Here is an 18,722-nt window from a genome sequence, read left to right as displayed (position 1 = left end):
ATTGAATCATTTAGCCAACCAACTGAATCAGTAATCCCAACTGACATAAATGGTATGCTGAGTCACTGGCAGAACTCTGCTGAAAATACAAAGGACTATGCATGTAGAAGATGCCATATTTCTATTAGTTAGCTGAGGCATATTAACTTCAAATTTCTTTCAAAAATTAGAAAGAAGGAACATGCAGAGGCCAAAATATAGTTTTGTCTCATTAAGTACATACAAAAAAGCATACTGTAGAAGGTATGCATATATATGTGTATTCATCTTTCGTAGTTTATGTCAGAAACATATTTTATACACAGTGAAATCATACCATAAATGTAGAAATTTGTCAGTATCCACTTATGAGGCTGAGAATCTAGATTTTTACCAGGGTAGTTTAAATTTTTGTTCTTTTACTTCTGGTCACTTACAGCTACTATTTTTTGAGTGCTTACCCTATGCAAGGCATTACCTAAGTTAAAAACTCATAATTTCTACCCTCCACCTTCTTTTTAGCACACAGCTACATTTTTACCATGGGTATGTAAGTTAGGTATTATGAGCCTCAGTTTACAGAAGAGGACCCTGAGGCGCAGTGGTTGAGAAACTCAATCTTAATTATAAATCTCGTGCTTAAAAGGTAGATCTATGATTCAAAAACAGCTCCATTTGACCCTAAAGCTGCCTTTTCTCCATTACTCTGCACTGCTGCTCTTTAATATAAATAAAATTATAGAGGTGTGACTATGAAATATTCTTCTAATTTCTGCTTATGTTCATAGGTTGATAAATTCTTCTTTGACTTAAAGCTGGATTTTCTAATGAGACATGGAATGTGATTCTGATCTTCAATGATATGATATGGCAAGGAATCACTGGATTTAGTATACATAAGTAGAAGTTTGGAGTATATCTAGGAAGATGTCCTAAATCATCAGAATATAAATGAATGGACATTTTGTGATATTATATTTATTTTTAAAATGCAAAATGCACTTGGCTCTAAAAATGGAAAATTCAGCTCAGAGATGAGGCAAATACAACGTACATGACTGTTTAAGTTGGTCATATATGATCTTTTTAAATAGTTGACCCAGCTGGTGTACTACTTACCTCAGCATTAGCAGTGACTTTGAGACGGCATGTCATGCTCCTTGTCAGGCTGCCTCTTTTTGAATGCTCGTATTGTTTACACTGACTTCATTCCCCATGCTGACTGATGGGGATAATACTTTTAATACATTCTATAATATTTAACTTGAGAATCTCAAAATGCATAAAAGCAAATACAGCCTTGATTCACTGAAGTAGAATTGGATTTCTTTTCCTTTTGTCTTTAATTTTATGAGTGGAGTTGATATTTTAAAACTATCCCCAGCAATAGGGACTAATTTCTAGTCACTTAGCAAATGCAGTTAACATTATTTTATTTTGTTTTTATTGCTTTAATGCACCTGAGAAATACTTCAGGTCATGCAAAGCAGGGAGGTGTGGACAATAGGTTGAATGAAAGGATCAGACAACGAAAAGATGGTGAAATATTTGAATGATAGGTGAAATCTGACCCAAAAAACATTTAAAAGGAAAAAGGGTAAAAACCATTTTCTTAAGGTAAAAAAAAAAAAAATGCAACAAAACGGAACTAGAGCAATGAAAAAAAGAAACTATAAATACATTGCTTTCCAGCAGTATAAAAAATAGAGGAGCTTCATTTTATGGCAAGGAGAATAAAACCCCATTATTAATGTGATAGGCAAAAAGGGCTGATATGCTACGGGGAGCTCCCAGTGTAGAGCCTGAAAGCCCCACTTTATTCTGTCTTTGCCAGACCATGTGGGATGGCACTTTATTATGACTTTGCATTTAGAACAGGACGACAAGGCTTATGAGGGGTCTTGATGATACCATAAAATGTGATTGAAGGAACCGGGATGTTTAGCCTAAAGAAGTGAAATTCTTTCAGGAAGACTTGATAGCTGGCTTCAAATATATGAGAATCTGTCAAGGAAAAGAGAGCTTAGGCTTATTTTAGGTGATTCCAAGGAGCAGAGTAAAATAACAGGAAGGCAAAAACCAGCTCAATATAAAGAAGCATTTATGGAGCTTTAGAAGTAGGTGGTTAATTTTTTTGAATGAATGAATGATCATGATTGAAAGAATTGATGAATGATCTCCTTGAAATGGCATATTTTGGAAGAGTTTGAAATTTCTGTACTGAAATTTTAAATACGGGTTTGATGAACTTTCCCAGGGGATGATTTCTGGGAGCTGAGAGTTAGTTGGTGGGAAATTTTAATACTTTTCGTTTTTACTACTTCTAAATTTTAACATAACCTGTGATCTTTTTGAGTGGAAATCTTACTGTGTTTTCTACAGCTGAGTATCATATTTTCCTTCATCTTCTTTAAAATACAATTCATGCTTTCCCTGATAAAGATGATTATTTTAATAATGTACGTTCCTTTAAACGTTCTTATTTCACTGGATTTTCAGAATTCTGCCCTTAATCAGCCTTTTCTTTTCACACTGCCTTTTTTTGAGGAGTCTATTCTCATGGAATTAAATTCCAGTTTATTTTCCATGATTCCCCAAAATAGAACCTGTAGCTTGGCTTTGCTCCAAAGTTCTGGATCTATACCTCATCTACTGTCTTCTAGATGAGCCACAGTCATCTCAAACTCGGTGACCCAAACCGAATTCCTCTCTATGCTCAACCTGTTTCCCTTCTGTATACCTTGTATCTTTGTGATTGGTACCACAATCCAGACCATTATCCAAGTGGCAAACTCTGGGGTCATCCCAGATTCCTTTTTTTCACTTCTAGTCACCAAGTCTTTCATATTTGATTTGTGGCTATGCCTCATAGGCCTTTCTTTTTTCTGCATACCCGGTGCTACCATCTTGGTTTAGGTGTGTCTGAATCACCCATGCTGATACTAAAGTAGCCTTTTCAAAATGGAAAAAAAAAAGATGATTATGTTGCTTCTCACTTAAAACTGTTTGGTGGTCTCAACTTAGCTGCATAACAGAATCCCAACTAATCAACATTTAGACCTTTTGTTGCCTACTTGCTTGCCAGCCTCCTCTTCCATCACAATCCCCACCCACCCTCCAAACAAACAGGAAAAGTTGTGCTGTTTCATGCCATGTCTTTTAACAAGTTATTACTTGTACTTATTACAAGTTGTTCCTTTTTTTTTTTTTTAAGAATGTCCTAGTTAACTACGACTTTATCCTTTTCTTAAAAATCAGTTATATTTTTAATAAAGTGATAAAAAACCAGGTAGTACTTAAAGGTTTATAATAGTAAATAGCAGATCTTTGCACCACACTTTCCTGCCTCTCTACCAATCACTTTTGACTCTTTTTGATGTTTCTTCTGGTATTCAGATGTTTACTGCAATAATTTCCTTATAATGCTACTTCTTGACTTGTCAGGCTTAGACTTTATCTGCTGACCTTATCTTCTCTCATAATTCCAAGACCAGTACTCAAAACATTCAAGAGCTGGCACAGCACACACTGATTAGTCACGAACAGTTATCCCATATGGTGTATGTGGGCTAATTACTGGCCCTCAGTTTATGAACATATTTTGTTAAATTATCAATATTGATATTATTATAACCATATAAATATTATCCACTGCTGAAACAATTAACACATTATGATTGTTATCGTGCTTACACATTTTTTGTTTTTTTGTAAAAGTTATTAACTGATGCTTTTAAAAATCATTTATTCCTCATTAAGAACTCATGGCAAATCTCAATTTCTCCATGAAGTCTTTGCCACTAGGCAGAGTTGATGCTCTATCCTATTACTTCTGCATTATCATTGTTGTTGTACATACTATACTGCACCTTAAAGATCTGTGTGTCAGGCCGGGCTTGGTGGCTCATGCCTGTAATCCTAGCACTTTGGGAGGCTGAGATGAGTGTATCACTTGAGGTCAGGAGTTCAAGACCAGCCTGGTCAACACAGTGAAACCCCATCTCTACTAAAAATACAAAAATTAGCCAGGCATGGTGGCAGGCAACTATAATCTCAGCTACTTGGGTGGCTGAGGCATGAGAATCACTTGAACCCGGGAGGCAGAGGCGGCAATGAGCCGAGATTGTGCCACCGCCCTCCAGCCTGGGCAAAAGATTGAGACTGTCTCAAAAAAAAAAAAAAGTTTGTGTCTATCTTACCAGAATGTGATCTCCTTGAGGTTAATCATAATACCTGTGTCTGTTATCTTAGAGCCTTTAGTGTCTTGAGTCTTGCACCAGTGTCAAATACATCGTGCTTAATTAATATTCATTGAATTATGAATGAACAGGAGTATCCTTTCTCTTTATAACAGCCTTTATTGTTTAGTAGATAGTTTTGTGAGCATTTATCTGATTTCTGAGTCTCTTTTTACAGATCACAAACTCAAATACCTGTTAGGCCCTGAGTAGTTAAAATAAATAAGTGCAGGAAGCCTCATGGGTTCTGGGGCACATAAAGGGGTCACCTGCTTCTTAGCTGCAGCCAGTTGTTGCTAGGAAAGCATTTCAGATCTGTCTTGCCAGACCTTCCACTATTTCAATGGAAGAAGAAAATTCAGGTTTATATGAACTGCTTTGATTCAATTATTAAAAACTGTACAAGCCAGGCAAATGCTTCTTCAGGCTCGCTTTGGTTCACACCCACCGACCTGTGACCTGTAGGTTGCTGGGGTAGGCAGGAAGAGAAGCAGCGATGTTGTGCTTGGTTTGAGAGCTGGCTTGGCTGAGGATACCTCCTCCCCAGTGCTCTGCCTCCACTTGTGAGGACAGTAACCTCCTTTTGCCAACTGACACCAGCATGTGAAACAAGGCTTAGCAGAAGGAGCCTGGGCCATAGCCCCCAGCCTGTGGGGATGTTTGAAGGCCTCAGCAGGGTTTCAAAGGAATTAGAACTCCCTCTGTGAGTGGAATTGGAGAATAATGGGTTAAATTATAAGTGATAGTGAGAAGGTGTGCAACTGGACTGCAAATTGTACAGCATGTGCCAAGCCATGTGCTCTTTTTAAAAATAAACTTAAGTTTTACAATAACCTCGAGAAGGAGATACTACCATCCTCAGGTTGCAGATGCAGAATCTCTATGAGATTTGGAGATTTTTTCTTTTTTAGTTCCCACCATTAGAGGAGATTAAGGCCTCCTATTACTGCCCATGAAGAAAAGCCATGGATGGGATTTTAGAAATTAATTAAACATATTTTATTATTTTCCACTAGAAATTGCTCCTGGGATTTTTGAATATAAAGAGTTTTTTTCTTGTTCGTTTATAGATTGATTCATTCAGTCTTTTAACATTTGTTGAATATTCATTAAATTCTGTATTAGGCACCAGGATTACAAAGATGAGTAATATAAAATTCCTGTGTTTCAGAAGACCTAAATGATTGTTTGTTTCTATTTGTTCTAAGTGTGAAGGAAAGGGCAGGTGCTGGCAGTAAACGTGTAAATAATCTAGAAATTTGGTAGCCAAATTGCAATTTACAAAAGAAATATATGAGTCACTCCCTTTTTCTTGTTGCAACAGATAAAATGTGCTTTTAGAAAGATTAGAAAGTACAAATAAGGAAAATTCAGAAAAATGTTGCCTTAAGGAAATTGTGAGCAACTCTGTATTTACTTATTCACCTTTTGGCTATATGGATAGGTTTTTACACTTATCACACTTACGCTCACATACACAAACAGATGAGTACATACTCCCACAAACAGATCACGCTATATTATTATTCTGTGGTCTGCTTTATTTAGAACACAAAATGTTCTATTCATGTTTGAAAATCATCTTTTAATGGCTGAATAGTATTTTATTGCATGAATTCATTCAATGTACTTAATTAATCCTCTATTGTCAGTTATTTAGGTAATCTACATTCTTTTAAACTCATGCCATTTTGCAGCTAAATATCTTTATTTATCCTGAATTATTTCCTTAGGAAAAACCATTAGCCATGTAATTACTGAATTTAAGACTTATACATTGTGTGTGTATTTGCTTTTATGTTTTGTATAGTGCTAAATTGTTCTCAAGAAAAGCAGTACTAATTTACCCATCACCAGTGGATTTGAGTTTCCATTTCTCTTCACTGTTACCCATGCTAGGTACATTTCTTTCTTTAAAAACATGTTCCAATTAGATAGGTAAAAAAGAGTCTCTCTTTCAAAAGACACTTTTGAAAACTCTTGACCTTTGAACTTGCTAGCCACTGTTGCTTTCTGGTACAGTAGTAGCACTTTGTGTTATGGTTAATTGGCTCCACAGCTTGGGGGCAACTTGAGGATCTAGAGATCTAGCACATCCTATTCACCTGTGTGTTCCTGTATGTCCATGAATGTTTGTTGAACCAAATTGAATTGGAGAACCTCCATAAGTTTAGAAATCATTTCAATACAACTGATGGACAGGCTATTTTATTCTTGTCAGTTGCATAACAATAAGTAATTTTTATTGCACATTGATTACATACCAGCACCGTGTTAAGTGCTTTTCATACTTATCTGGCAAAAACAGCTCTTAAACTCAAGACCAGCTAATTCCTAAGCCATCTTTCTCTTCCTTGACTTTCCTCCCTCCTCTCTTCTTTCTTTTTCTATTCTTTCCTCCTATTATTATGGACATGTTTAAACATATACAAACTAAAGAGGACAACGTAATGAACCTTGATATACCCACCATCAGCTTCAGCAATTATCAATATGTGGGCAACCTTATTTCATCCATGCCTTTTCGTCACTTCTTCGTATCCTCCTTCTCATGTTGGATTATTTTAAAGCAAACCTCAGATACATCAATTTTATCCATAATTACACACACACACACACACACACACACACACACACACAATATAGACCTTGTTTTGTAACCTAAACCACAATATCATTATCATACCTTAAAATATCTATAACAATTTTTTAATATTATCTAGTGTCCAGTCAGTGGCAAATCTCCCTGATTATCTCAGAAGTGACCTTTTCTGGTTGGTTTGTTTGAATCAGTATCTACACAAGGACTGCACATCTTATTCTGAACCATTCTAACCACAACATGGCATTCTTCTCTCCCGCGTAAAACATGTGGCCTGTCCTTCTCAGAAACAGAGATTCTTAGCTGGAGGAGACTAAAATTTTTAAAGAATTCCCATGGATCAAATATCTCCCCAGAAAGAAGTACATTCAATTGTCAACACCTGAGAAACGCTGGCTCTGTGTGGAATGGAGAAGGCACTTTGCTTGTCGTGGAGGTTCACCATTCACTCTCCCTGGAAATTCATCAGTAGATTCACTCAGGGACTGGGAATTCAGCTGCTCTTACTTCTGCTTTTGTTATAAGGCTCTTTCACAAGCTATGGCCAAGTTTCCTCCTTAAGATCCATAGTTAGATGTAAGTGATGGTGGCTTGAAAATTCATTCTTCAGCAATGAGCTGAAAATGTGCAGCATGCTGGCCTCTGTATCCCTTCCTGGGAGAGAATGACTTGGAAATGGAAACCATAGGCTTGTTATTTTCATAAATGGGTGAAATGGGTGATGACTTTGATAGACTGTTTCACAACAAGCAAATTTTCATGTTTGGTTTTGGTTCTGTTTTGAATTTGAAGGTCTAGTGATCCTCCACTGTGTGGTGGCAGATGGGAATTCCACCAGAAGTCCTGAAACTAATGGCCTCCTCTGTGGAGACCCTGAGGAAAACTGTGCAGGTAAAGTTTAACAAGTTTTATATTCAAATCTGACTTTTAATTTTCTGATAATAATAGTACTCATAATACTAGGTAATTATTTGAGCACATATTAAGGTACCAGGTACTGTGCTAAGTGCTTTATATACAGTAATTCATCACTACTCACAAGAGCCCTCTGAGCTAGATAATATTTTTTATTTTATTTCAAGGAAAAACCTACAAAGATTAAGTAACTTGCCAAAGGTCATACAGCTGGAAAACAGCAAATCTGGAATTCAAATGCAGGTCTTTCTGATTCTAGAGCCTCCAGTCAGCCACTATATTTTGGGTCACAGATGCATGCTCCAGACTCATGTGATCATCAAGCATGTGGTATCTTGGACTGGATTCATGAAAAGCTGACATATTCTACACAAAGTTAAATTCTTTTTTTCTTTTCTATTTCATAGTTAAAAGAAGGGAAGAAGGCAAGGATTTTACATATTTTACCTTGGAGATGCTTGAATTAGTGTTCTCAAACTTATCAGTCTAAGGCAGAATTTGGCCTTAGTAAAGGGTTTTAGTAAAGGCCTTAGTAAGAGTTTTAGGCTTTGGGGGTCATGATATCTTTGTCACAACTACTCAACACTGCCACTGTACTGTGAAAGCAGTCATAGACACTATGCAGATGAATAGGCTTGGCACTGTTTCAATAAAACTTTAGTTAGAGAAACAGGCCGTGGGCCACATCTGATCCTTGGACTACAGTTTGCTGACCCCTGGTCTAAGGTTATGTTTGTTCTGTATAGATTGTATGTTCTGGTCTTCTACAGGGGTTATTTCTGACTTAGAAAAAAAAAAAACAAAACACAGACCAATTAAAAAAGTGGGGTGCAGTAGAGGAGAGCCTCCTGTATTCCCTGGAAACTTCTATGAACTGGGAGTATGATGACTTGGTGCAAACTGCTCCTTTCCTAGCACCCGTGGGAAGTTGTAACAGAGCCAGGAACACACTGAGCAAGTCTTCCTGATGTGAGTCATCAGTTCCAGCCCAATTTTCCCCTTTCATTCCTCACAGTAGTGGGTGGTCAGAGGGTGCTCATTGGCTGTAGAATCTAATGGTGTCTTAGGTCATGTTTGGGTCTTGTCATCCATGTAGGCAGAAGAACAAGGCCAACTTTATGTGTTCATGTGTTTTTCTTCAGTCTGGTTTCAAATGTCTTCAATGATGGCATTTTTTCACATTTCCCTTGGGAAATTATTCCATAATTTGATGACAGACAATGTTCAAAAATCTTCCTCATCATCATCCTAAATGTGTTTTCTAATTTTATTTTTATTGTAGTAAGAACATTTAACATGAAATCTACCCTTTTAACAAATTTTAAAGTGGACAATACAATATTGTTAACTATAGATTAGCAGATCTCTTCAAATTTATTAATCTTGCACTAACTGAAACTTTGTACACATTGAATAGCAACTCCCCAAGCCTCCAGGAACCACCAACTACTATCTGCTTCTATAAATTTGGCCATTTTAGATGCCTCATATAAGTAGAGGCATTCATATTACATTTGTCTTTCTGTGACTGTCTTATTTCACTTAGCAAAATTTCTTTCAGGTTCATCTATGTTGTCACAATGGCAGTATTTTTCTCTTTTGTAAGGCTGAATAATATTCTATGTGTGTACCGTACTTTCTTTATCCATTAATCTGTCAGTAGACCCTTGGGTTGCTTCCACCTTTTGACTTTTATGAAACAATGCTACAGTAAACATGGAAATACAAATATCTCATTGAGATCTTGATTTTTATTAGGTTATTTCTTTTCTTGTTATTGAATTGTGAGAGTTCTTTATGTATTTTGGATATGTGTAATCAATATGTTTTGTATAGTGCTAAATTTCTTTGAGAAAAGCAGTACTAATTTACCCATCACAATGAATTTGAGTTTCCATTTCTCTTCACTATTATAACTTCTAACCTTATCTCTGCGCAGCCCAAACTCTGTTGTTTCTTTTGCTGTGAAGAAGCTTTCTCATTTGACATAGTCCCACTTGTTTATTTTGCTTTTGTCACCTGTGCTTTTGGTATCACATCTAAGAAATCATTGCCAAGACCAATGTCAAGAAGTGTTATGTTTTCTTGCAGTAATTTTACTGTTTCAGGTCTTAAATATAAGTCTTCAGTCCATTTTGAGTTGATTTTTGTATAACAAGCAGGTCCAATTTCATTCTTTTGCATGTGGATATCCAGTTTCCAAACATCATTTATTTAAGAGATTACCCTTTCCTCATTGCATATTGTTAGTACCTTTGCTGAAGATCAGTTGTTCATATATTCATGGGTTTATTGCTCGACTGTCTATTCTGTTCTATTGGTCTTTATACCAGTACCATGCTGTTTTAATTACTGTAGCTTTTTAATATGATTTAAAACCAGGAAGAATGATACCTCCAACTTTGTTCTTGCTCAGGATTGTTTTGGCTATCCAGGGGCCTTTGTGGTTTCCTTTGAATTTTAAATTTGTTTTTCCATTTCTGTAAAAAAAAAGTCACTGGAATTTTGATAGTCAATCTATAGATCACTTTGGGTAGTATAGACATTTTAACAATATTAAATCTTTTAGTCCACAAAATGGATGTCTTTTTATACCTTTTTGTCTTCTTTAATTTCTTTAATTAATATTTTATAGTTTTCAGTGTGCAAGTCTTTCATTTCTTTAGTTAAGTTTATTCCTAAGTGTTTTATTCTTTTTTTTTTACTTTGCTTTTTGAATAGTTCGTGATTAGTGTACACAAATACAACTGGTTTTTCATGTTAATTTTGTATCCTACAACTTTTCTGAATTTGTGAATTAGATCTTACAGCTTGTGTGTGTGTGTGTGTGTGTGTAGTCTTCAGAATTTTTTATGTATAGGATCATGTCATCTTCAAACAGAGATAAAATTATTTCTTTTTTTCCAATTTAGATTCCTTTTATTTTATTTTTTCCTAATTGCTCTGGTTAGAACTTCCTGCACTATGTTGAATAGAAGCAGTTAGACTGGGCATTCTTGTCTTGCTCCTGATTTTAGAGGAAAAGCTTTCTAATTTTTTACCATTAAGTACTATGTTAGTTAAGGGCTTTACATATAAGACCTATTATTTTGGGGTAATTTCCTTCTATTACTAGTTTGTTAAAGGTTATTATGAAAGGATGTTGAATTTTGTCAAAATGAATTATGAATGAGTTTATATTAATTAAGGACATTGCCCTGTCGTTTTCTTTTCTTATAATGTCTTTGTTTAACTTTCGTATCAGGGCAATGCTGGCTTTGTAAAATGAGTTTGGAAGTGTTTTGTCCTCTTCAATTTTTTGAAAGAGTTTAAGAAGGATTGGAATTACGTATTTAAATGTTTGATAGAATTCACTAGTGGAGGCATCTGGGCCTGGGCCTTTATTTGTGGAGGTTTTAGATTATGGCCAATTTCCTTATCAGTCATAGGTCTGTTCATATTTTCTGTTTCTTTATGATTCCATCACGATTGGTTGTTTGTTTCTAGGAATTTATCTGTTACTTCTTCGTTATTCAATTTTCATGGTAGTCTAATATAATCCTTTTTATTTCTGTGACATCAGTTTTAAAAGTACAAAAAATAGAAAAAGCTTATAGAATAGATACAAAGAAAATATTTTTGTAGAACTGTACAGTGTGTTTGTGTTTTCAGCTGCTATTACAAGTCAAAGGAAAAATTAATTAAAAAATTTATACAATAAAAATGTTACAGTAAGTTAAAGTTAATTAGTTATTGAAGAAAGAATTTTTTTATAATACAAATGTATTGTAGCCTAAGAGTACAACATTTATAAAGTCTACAGTAGTTTATGATAATGTCCTAAGTCATCATGTTCACTCACCACTCACTCACTGACTTACCTAGAGCAGCTTCTAGTCTTCCAAGTTCCTTTCATAGTAAGTGCCTTATACAGATATACTAGTTGCAAACTTTTATATCATATTTTTACTGTACTTTTTCTATGTTTAGATACAAAAATACTCACTATTATGTTATGATTGCCTACAGTATTCAGTACAGTAACATGCTGTATAGGTTCGTAGCCTCAGAGAAATAAGCTATACCATATAACTAAGGTGTGTATAGGCTACACTATCTAGGTTTGTGTAGGTACACTCTATGATGTTTGCTCAATGAAAAAACTGCCTAATAATGCATTTCTCCAAACATATCCCTGTCATTAAGTGATGGATGACTATATATCATCCTAGTCCTTTCTGGCCTACAAGGTTTCTGCTGAGAAATCCACTGAGTGTGATGGAGGTTTCTTTGTGCATGAAAAGTAATTTTCATCTTGCTCCTCTCAAAATTGTCTGTTTATCTTGAACTTTTGACAATTTGATTGTAAGGTGTCTTGGTGTAGATTTCTTTGGGTTTATGTTTTTGAAATTTGTTGGTCTTCTGAATATGTATGCACATTTCTTTCCTTAGATTTGGTAAGTTTGGGGCATTATTTTTTTGAATAAGCTTTCTGCCCCTTTCTATTTTCCCTCTTGGACTACTATCAGATGTATATTGGTCTGCCTGTATTATGGTGTTTCATAAGTCCTTTAAGCTTTTTCACTTGTTAAAATTCTTTTTATTCTTTTTGCTCCTATGATTGTATAATTTCCAATTACCTGTCTTTAAGTTTGCTGATCCTGTCTTTTGCTTGACATAGTCTGCTGTTGAAGCCATCTGCTGAATTTTCCAGCTTAGTTACTGAATTATGCAGCTTAAAAATTTATATTTGGTTTAAAAAAATATTTTCCATTTCTTTGTTGAAAATTTCAGTTTGTTCACGTATTGTTCTCCTGTCTTCACTGAGCATCTTTATGATAGTTATTTTAAATTCTCTGTCAAATAAATTATACCTCTTCATTTCATTAGTGTTTTTTTATTATTTCTTTAGAATATATTCACCTGTTCCTTCATTTTTCTTAACTTGCTGTGTTGGTGTCTGTGCATTAGAGAAAACAGCTACCTCTCCTGTCTTCATAGACTGGCCTTATGAAGGAAGAGACTCATTAATCAGTCTAGTTGAGGATTTGGGGGCCCTTCAAGCCTTTGTGCTAGTCCAACTCTCTTTGTTTTGAGATCTGGGAACTTTTCTTCTGATCATATGGTGCTGTGTTAGGGGTAGGGATAATGATGAGAGACTGTCTCAGGTTTATTTTACCTTCTTCAATGTGGCTGCTTTTGCCTTTGCTTAGAGGAGAGGAGCTTCTCAACTATTTTCTGAATTTCTTACAAGAGAATTTATGTTTTGTAATGTTGACTCAGTGTGTTTGTGGAGGGTAGGATAGTTGAAGGCTTTCTATTCTGTCATCTTGATGATGTTGCTCCTCTGTTTTCTTTTCTTTAAAACAGTTTTTATTTCAATAGTTTTGGGGGAATGCCCATCAATGATAGACTGGATAAAGAAAATGTGGCACATATACACCATGGAATACTATGCAGCCATAAAAAAGAATGAGTTCATGTCCTTTGCAGGGACATGGATGAAGCTGGAAGCCATTATTCTCAGAAAACTAACACAGTAACAGAAAACCAAACACCACATATTCTCACTCATAAGTGGGAAAAGAGCAATAAGAACACATGGACACAGGGAGGGGAACATCACACACCAGGGCCTGTTGAGGGGCGGGTGGCAAGGAGAGGCAGAGCATTAGGACAAATAACTAATGCATGGGAGGCTTAAAACCTAGATGACTGGTTGATAGATGCAAGAAACCACCATGGCAGTGTATACCTGCGTAACAAACCTGCACATTCTGCACATGTATCCCAGAACTTAAAGTAAAATTTAAAAAATAGTTTTGGGGGTACAGGTGGTTTTGGTTGCATGGATAAGTTCTTCAGTGGTGATTTCTAAGATTTTAGTTCACCCATCACCCAAGCAGTGTACACTATACCCACTATGCAGTCTTTTATCCCTCACCCCACCCCCACCCTTCCCCTCTCAGTCCCCAAAATTTATTATAGCTTTCTTGTGCCTTTGCATCTGATATTGTTTGACTGTGTCCCCACCCAAATCTCACATTGAATTGTAATCATCCCCAGGTGTCAAAGGCAGCAGGGCCAGTGGAAATGATTGATTCATAGGGGCGATTTCCCCCATACTGTTCTCATAGTAGTGAATAAGTCTCACGAGTCCTGATGTTTTTATAAATGGGAGTTCCCCTGCACAAGCTCTCTTGCCTGCTGCCATGTAAGACATGACTTTGCTCCTTAGTCACTGTCTGCCATGATTGTGAGGCCTCACCAGCCATGTGGAACTGCGAGTCAATTAAACTTCCTTCCTTTATGAGTTACCCAGTGTTGGGTATGTCTTTATTAGCAGCATGAGAACAGACTAATACAGCATCTTCATAGCTTATCTCCCACTTATAAGTGAGAACATACACTATTTGTTTTCCCATTCCTGCATTACTTCTCTTAAATTAATGGCCTCTAGCTCCATCAGAGTTGCTACAAAATACATTGTTTTGTTTCTTTTTATGGCTAAGTAGTATTTCATGGTGTATATAAACCACATTTTCTTTATGCATTCATTAGTTGATGGGTGCTGTTTTCTAATTTTTTATGTACTACAAATAGATGTGGTTTTTTATGTCTCTCTAATACCCTTTAACAAAAAGAGGGGTCTAAGGAAATCCTTGAACAGAATAATCCCCAGTCTCTCACTCTAAGCCATTTTGTTGTCTTAGGCAGTTTTTTGCTTCCAGCACCAAAATTTTCATTTTCGAAGTCTATGCCCATCAATGCAGATCTTCCCATCACACGTCTTCCATAGTAACTCAGTGACAAGTTGCAGCCTGCCCGGTCTTAGGTCTAATCATTCATTGTGTAAAGGCCAGTTTCCCACAGTGTAGAGGCTACAGTATATGATCTTTATTTTTAATTTTTTTAATTCAAATACTCATTTTTGCATTATTTGCATAATTTTTAGCTTTTACATTTATCTCTAAGTTTTCCTCTGGAGGATCACTGAGGAAGTAGTTTTTTTTGTTCACCCACTCAAATCCATAATTTTCTCTGAATTAGTTGTAATTTCTTTTCTGAGACATGGTCTGGGGACATTCCCAAATAATTATTTTTTGGTGTATTTTCTGCTTTCTTTAAAATTTATTATTATTATTTTTAATTGACACAATAATTATACATATTTATAGGATACAGCGGGCTATTTCGACACATGTATACAATATGCAATGACCAAATCAGGATAATTAGCACGTACCTATCACCTCAAACATTTATCATTTTTATGTGTTGAAAATCGTTAAAATCTTCTCTTTTAGTTATTTCAAAATATGCAGTAAATTATTGTTAATTATAGTTACCCTACAGTGTTAGAGAACATTAGAACTTTATTCTTCCTATCTAACTATAATTTTGTATCCTTCAACCAATCTCTGGCTATCTCCTCACCTCCTCAGCATCCGTGAAAAGTGAAATTTATTAATCCCTGATTCTTTTTTTCTCACTATTGTTGTATGTTCCCTTTCTCTCCCATTCAGGAGGTTAAGCCTGCATTTATAGATCTTATAAATATTTTAGTAAAATTATCGTAAATTTTGTAAATTATTTTACAATATTAAATGTAAATGTGTTATTTACAAATAATAAATGTAAAAGTGGAAAACTATGCAAATAAGGCAAAAATGAGTATTTGACTTTAAAAATATTAAAAATAGAGACCATATACTGTAGTCTCTACATGGGGGAAACTGGCTTTTCCCCATGAGTTATTAGGCCTGTGGCACACTAAGACCGTGCAGGACGCAACTTGTCTCTGAGTTACAATAATTGTAAGAAAATATTATTTGTAAATTATTTTAGTAAAGTTATTGGCATGATTAAAATACAAATACATTAGTGATTTGGTGAAAGATCACTTTGCTTAAATATCACAATAATAATATAATGTCAGAAAAATTATTTCGTATTTTTCGGTATAGGATATAGAATTTTTTCTTGCAAATGGGCTTTTTTAAATAGATTTTTTAATACATTTTACTATTTGAGAAATGTTATCTACAGAGGGAGAGAAAACAGACTTCAACATGACTATATGTTGAACAAATGTTGAGAAATCAACGAGAAACCAGAACTACAACGCAAAAATGCTGAATTATTTCTTTGGTTTACTCTTCTTCTCCTAGTAGCCTATTAGAAAACAGAAACAAAACAAAAAAATCTCAAGAACGCAATTCCAGAGGTGTTGAAAATCAATTGATTTGATTTTGAAAATTTTAATCAAGGATTTAGCTTCTTGAAATTTTTGTGGCGTTGAATAGTGTTATTTATGTTACCACTGTCCTTTCACATTATCAGGCTAAAATAATTGCATTATCTTAAAATATCAGGTAAAATTAATAGGTAGACTATGCTAAATATATTTGAGCTTGATCTCTCAGAAGCTAAGGTAGATGGACCTACTCTTATATGATGGTCACAATAGCATTAATTAACTTAATTAAATCAATTTTCTTCCCCTTTCCACCCTCCTTCTCATTCTCCTTCACTCTTTACTTTTTTGTTTCCTTCCTTCCTTCAGCCCTCCTTTCCTTCCTTTATTTGGTCATTTATTTTATTATACTTTATTCCTTTGGGGTATAGCATCATTATCAACAACTACGCTTTTAATAAAAAGATAGCATCCATCATCTATTTATCTCCTAGTATGTGCCAAGGACTGTTCTGAGTGTTTTATGTATATAAATTCATTTAATCCTATGGGGTACCTACATTATTCCCTTTTTCAAATGAAGACACTGCAGCACAGAGAGGTAAAGTAATTTGTTCAAGATCACACAGTAAACAAAGTAGCCTGACATGAATTCAGAGACACCATCTCTCTAGAAAGTATGTTGTTAATCACCATGCTAAACTGCTTAGAATCACATGGGAAGATCAAAATGTGGAACATGTGAGAAAAATACTAAAAACAATAAGAAAAACAATAATTTTCTGAAGGCAAAGTGCAAATGAGAACAGTAGGTTCTTGAAAAATAAATAAATATGGTGCAGGAACAGATCTTCTGTACTGAATGTATCATTTTCTAACTTGGGTGGATGCATTCATTCATCTTACTAATATTTATGAGCACCTACTATGCAGCAGGCTGTCGTCCAGGTGTCAAGGATGCAAAAATGAACAGTGGTCAAATATGAAGTCAGAAAGGTAACAGAGAAAGAGAGGTAATGAGTAATGTATAATAGAGCCTTGCCAAGGAGTATAAGGCCTTCAACTTTTTTCTCTGAGTGAGTTTTAATGGCATTACTCTGGTTCATGTATGCAGACTTGATAGTCAAGTGGGCAAAGGCAGAAGGAAAGAGACTAGTTAAAGGTGTCATCAGGCTATTTCCAGCCTGAGATGCTACTGGGCTCAGACCAGGGTAGTGGAGATCGTGAGGTTATTCTGCATATATTTTGAATGCAGCCGATAGGGTTTGTTGATGCATTGGATGTAGCATAAGAGAGAAATAAGTCAAGATAATTCCAAGATTTTTGGCTGAAATAATAGAATAATGGATATTATTTACTGAGATAAAGAAAGACCAAGTTTGAATGGGAAAATCAAATATTCTATTTTGAAAGTGTTAAGTTGAAATGCCAGTTAGATATCCAAGTGAAGATGTTAGTTGGACAGTTGAGATTGAGGGATGATATCTAGGAGGTAAACTAAATTTAGAAATTGTTATCATAAAGATGTGTTTAGGACAGGAGTCTTGATGAGCTTACCCAGGAAGGAGAAGAGATGAAAGAGTATCCAGCCATGCTGTATTTGCAAAATTTTAGAGGTTGAGGGAGGCGAGGAGGAAACCGCAAAGGAGAATGAGCAAAGGATTCATCATGCACACAAGAATTCTATAGCATGCATTCTTGGAAAACAAGGGAAAGATAGGTTTTCTTCCTGTCCCTCCATTTTTATTTGCCTCCAGCCATGAACATTTTTAAACATATGCAAAGATACCCATGCTTCAACATTGATTCTTTTCTTTTCCTCCAAAGGGATTAAATGAAAAAGGGCAGCTCTGGGTGAAGGCCCATTCCTATAAGCTCAGAAATGGTTGGCAGAGCCCTCCTAGTGAAAAGACATGTTAATCTGTCCATATCATGCTACGGAACTCCTATATAAGCAAATTCTAGTAGCTCAGAAAAAGTTAACATGTACCTCTGTGCGATGTAACATCCCCTTTCACTTTTCTGTAGGAAATGTCATTGGATGTAAGACAAATGGGAATCCTCAATTGAAACAAATTTTCAAAGTTTGTATTTCTTCAAGGACACTGTGAATTTACATTCCCCTGACCAGAGATAGCTGGCAAGATAAAAAAGAAAATTAACTTTAAATATCTAAAACTTTCTTCTTCACATTTTGGCCTAAGAAATTTGTAAAAGGAGGAAATCCCTATTGGGAAGATGCCTGGAAGCCAAGGAGTAAAATAATAAAGCCCTAGGCTCTACTTCCTACCTGTGTGGGAGGATGAATTGATAGTTGTTTTTCTTCCTCAGTCTCCTTGTTAAGGCCTGTGAGACATCTGTTTCAAAGTTTAGCCTTTCCCTTTACATTTGTACATGGAGATTTAACTATGCATCTAACTACGGAGCTGGAGCTACCATAAGGCTATAACCATTGTAATAGGTGTTACAAAAAAGCACTGTAATAACAGTTGTAGTATTGATTGCCCTTTGAGTTGACTTCAGAATACAGTAGCTGATATTAATGTCATCTACAAAATTATTAAATACATTTGAATGAACACTGTTAGAATAAATAAGCAAAGGTTTTATGAAAGATACACCTAATGGATCTACTCTGAAGAATTTTAGTCACAAAGGCATCACAAAGCCTCTTTTGCCTTGAGTACTAGAATCATATAGAGACTAAGGAACTATCCTATGTTTTATCAAAACATCCATCAAACTGAGGAAAATTCCACGTGGAAACTAAGTCATTTAGGTGTCTGCCGTATTCCTCCACTTTGGCCTAGCC

General features: G+C 35.4%; 1 protein-coding gene across 2 annotated transcripts in view; it reads left to right on the top strand.

Annotated features, from left to right (window-relative positions):
* Positions 1–18,722, top strand: part of BTC (betacellulin) — a 51,593-nt gene that overhangs the window by 18,655 nt on the left and 14,216 nt on the right. For both annotated transcript variants that reach the window (XM_030818445.1, XM_003265748.2), the window contains exon 2: positions 7,612–7,710. In XM_030818445.1, the coding sequence (XP_030674305.1) occupies positions 7,612–7,710 (99 nt within the window). The remainder of the gene's footprint in view (positions 1–7,611; positions 7,711–18,722) is intronic.

This window comes from Nomascus leucogenys, chromosome 9 (genome assembly GCF_006542625.1).
Source record: "Nomascus leucogenys isolate Asia chromosome 9, Asia_NLE_v1, whole genome shotgun sequence".
NCBI lineage: Eukaryota > Metazoa > Chordata > Mammalia > Primates > Hylobatidae > Nomascus > Nomascus leucogenys.
Note: the sequence above shows the minus strand (reverse complement) of the source record. Positions and strands in the feature narration are given on the sequence as shown.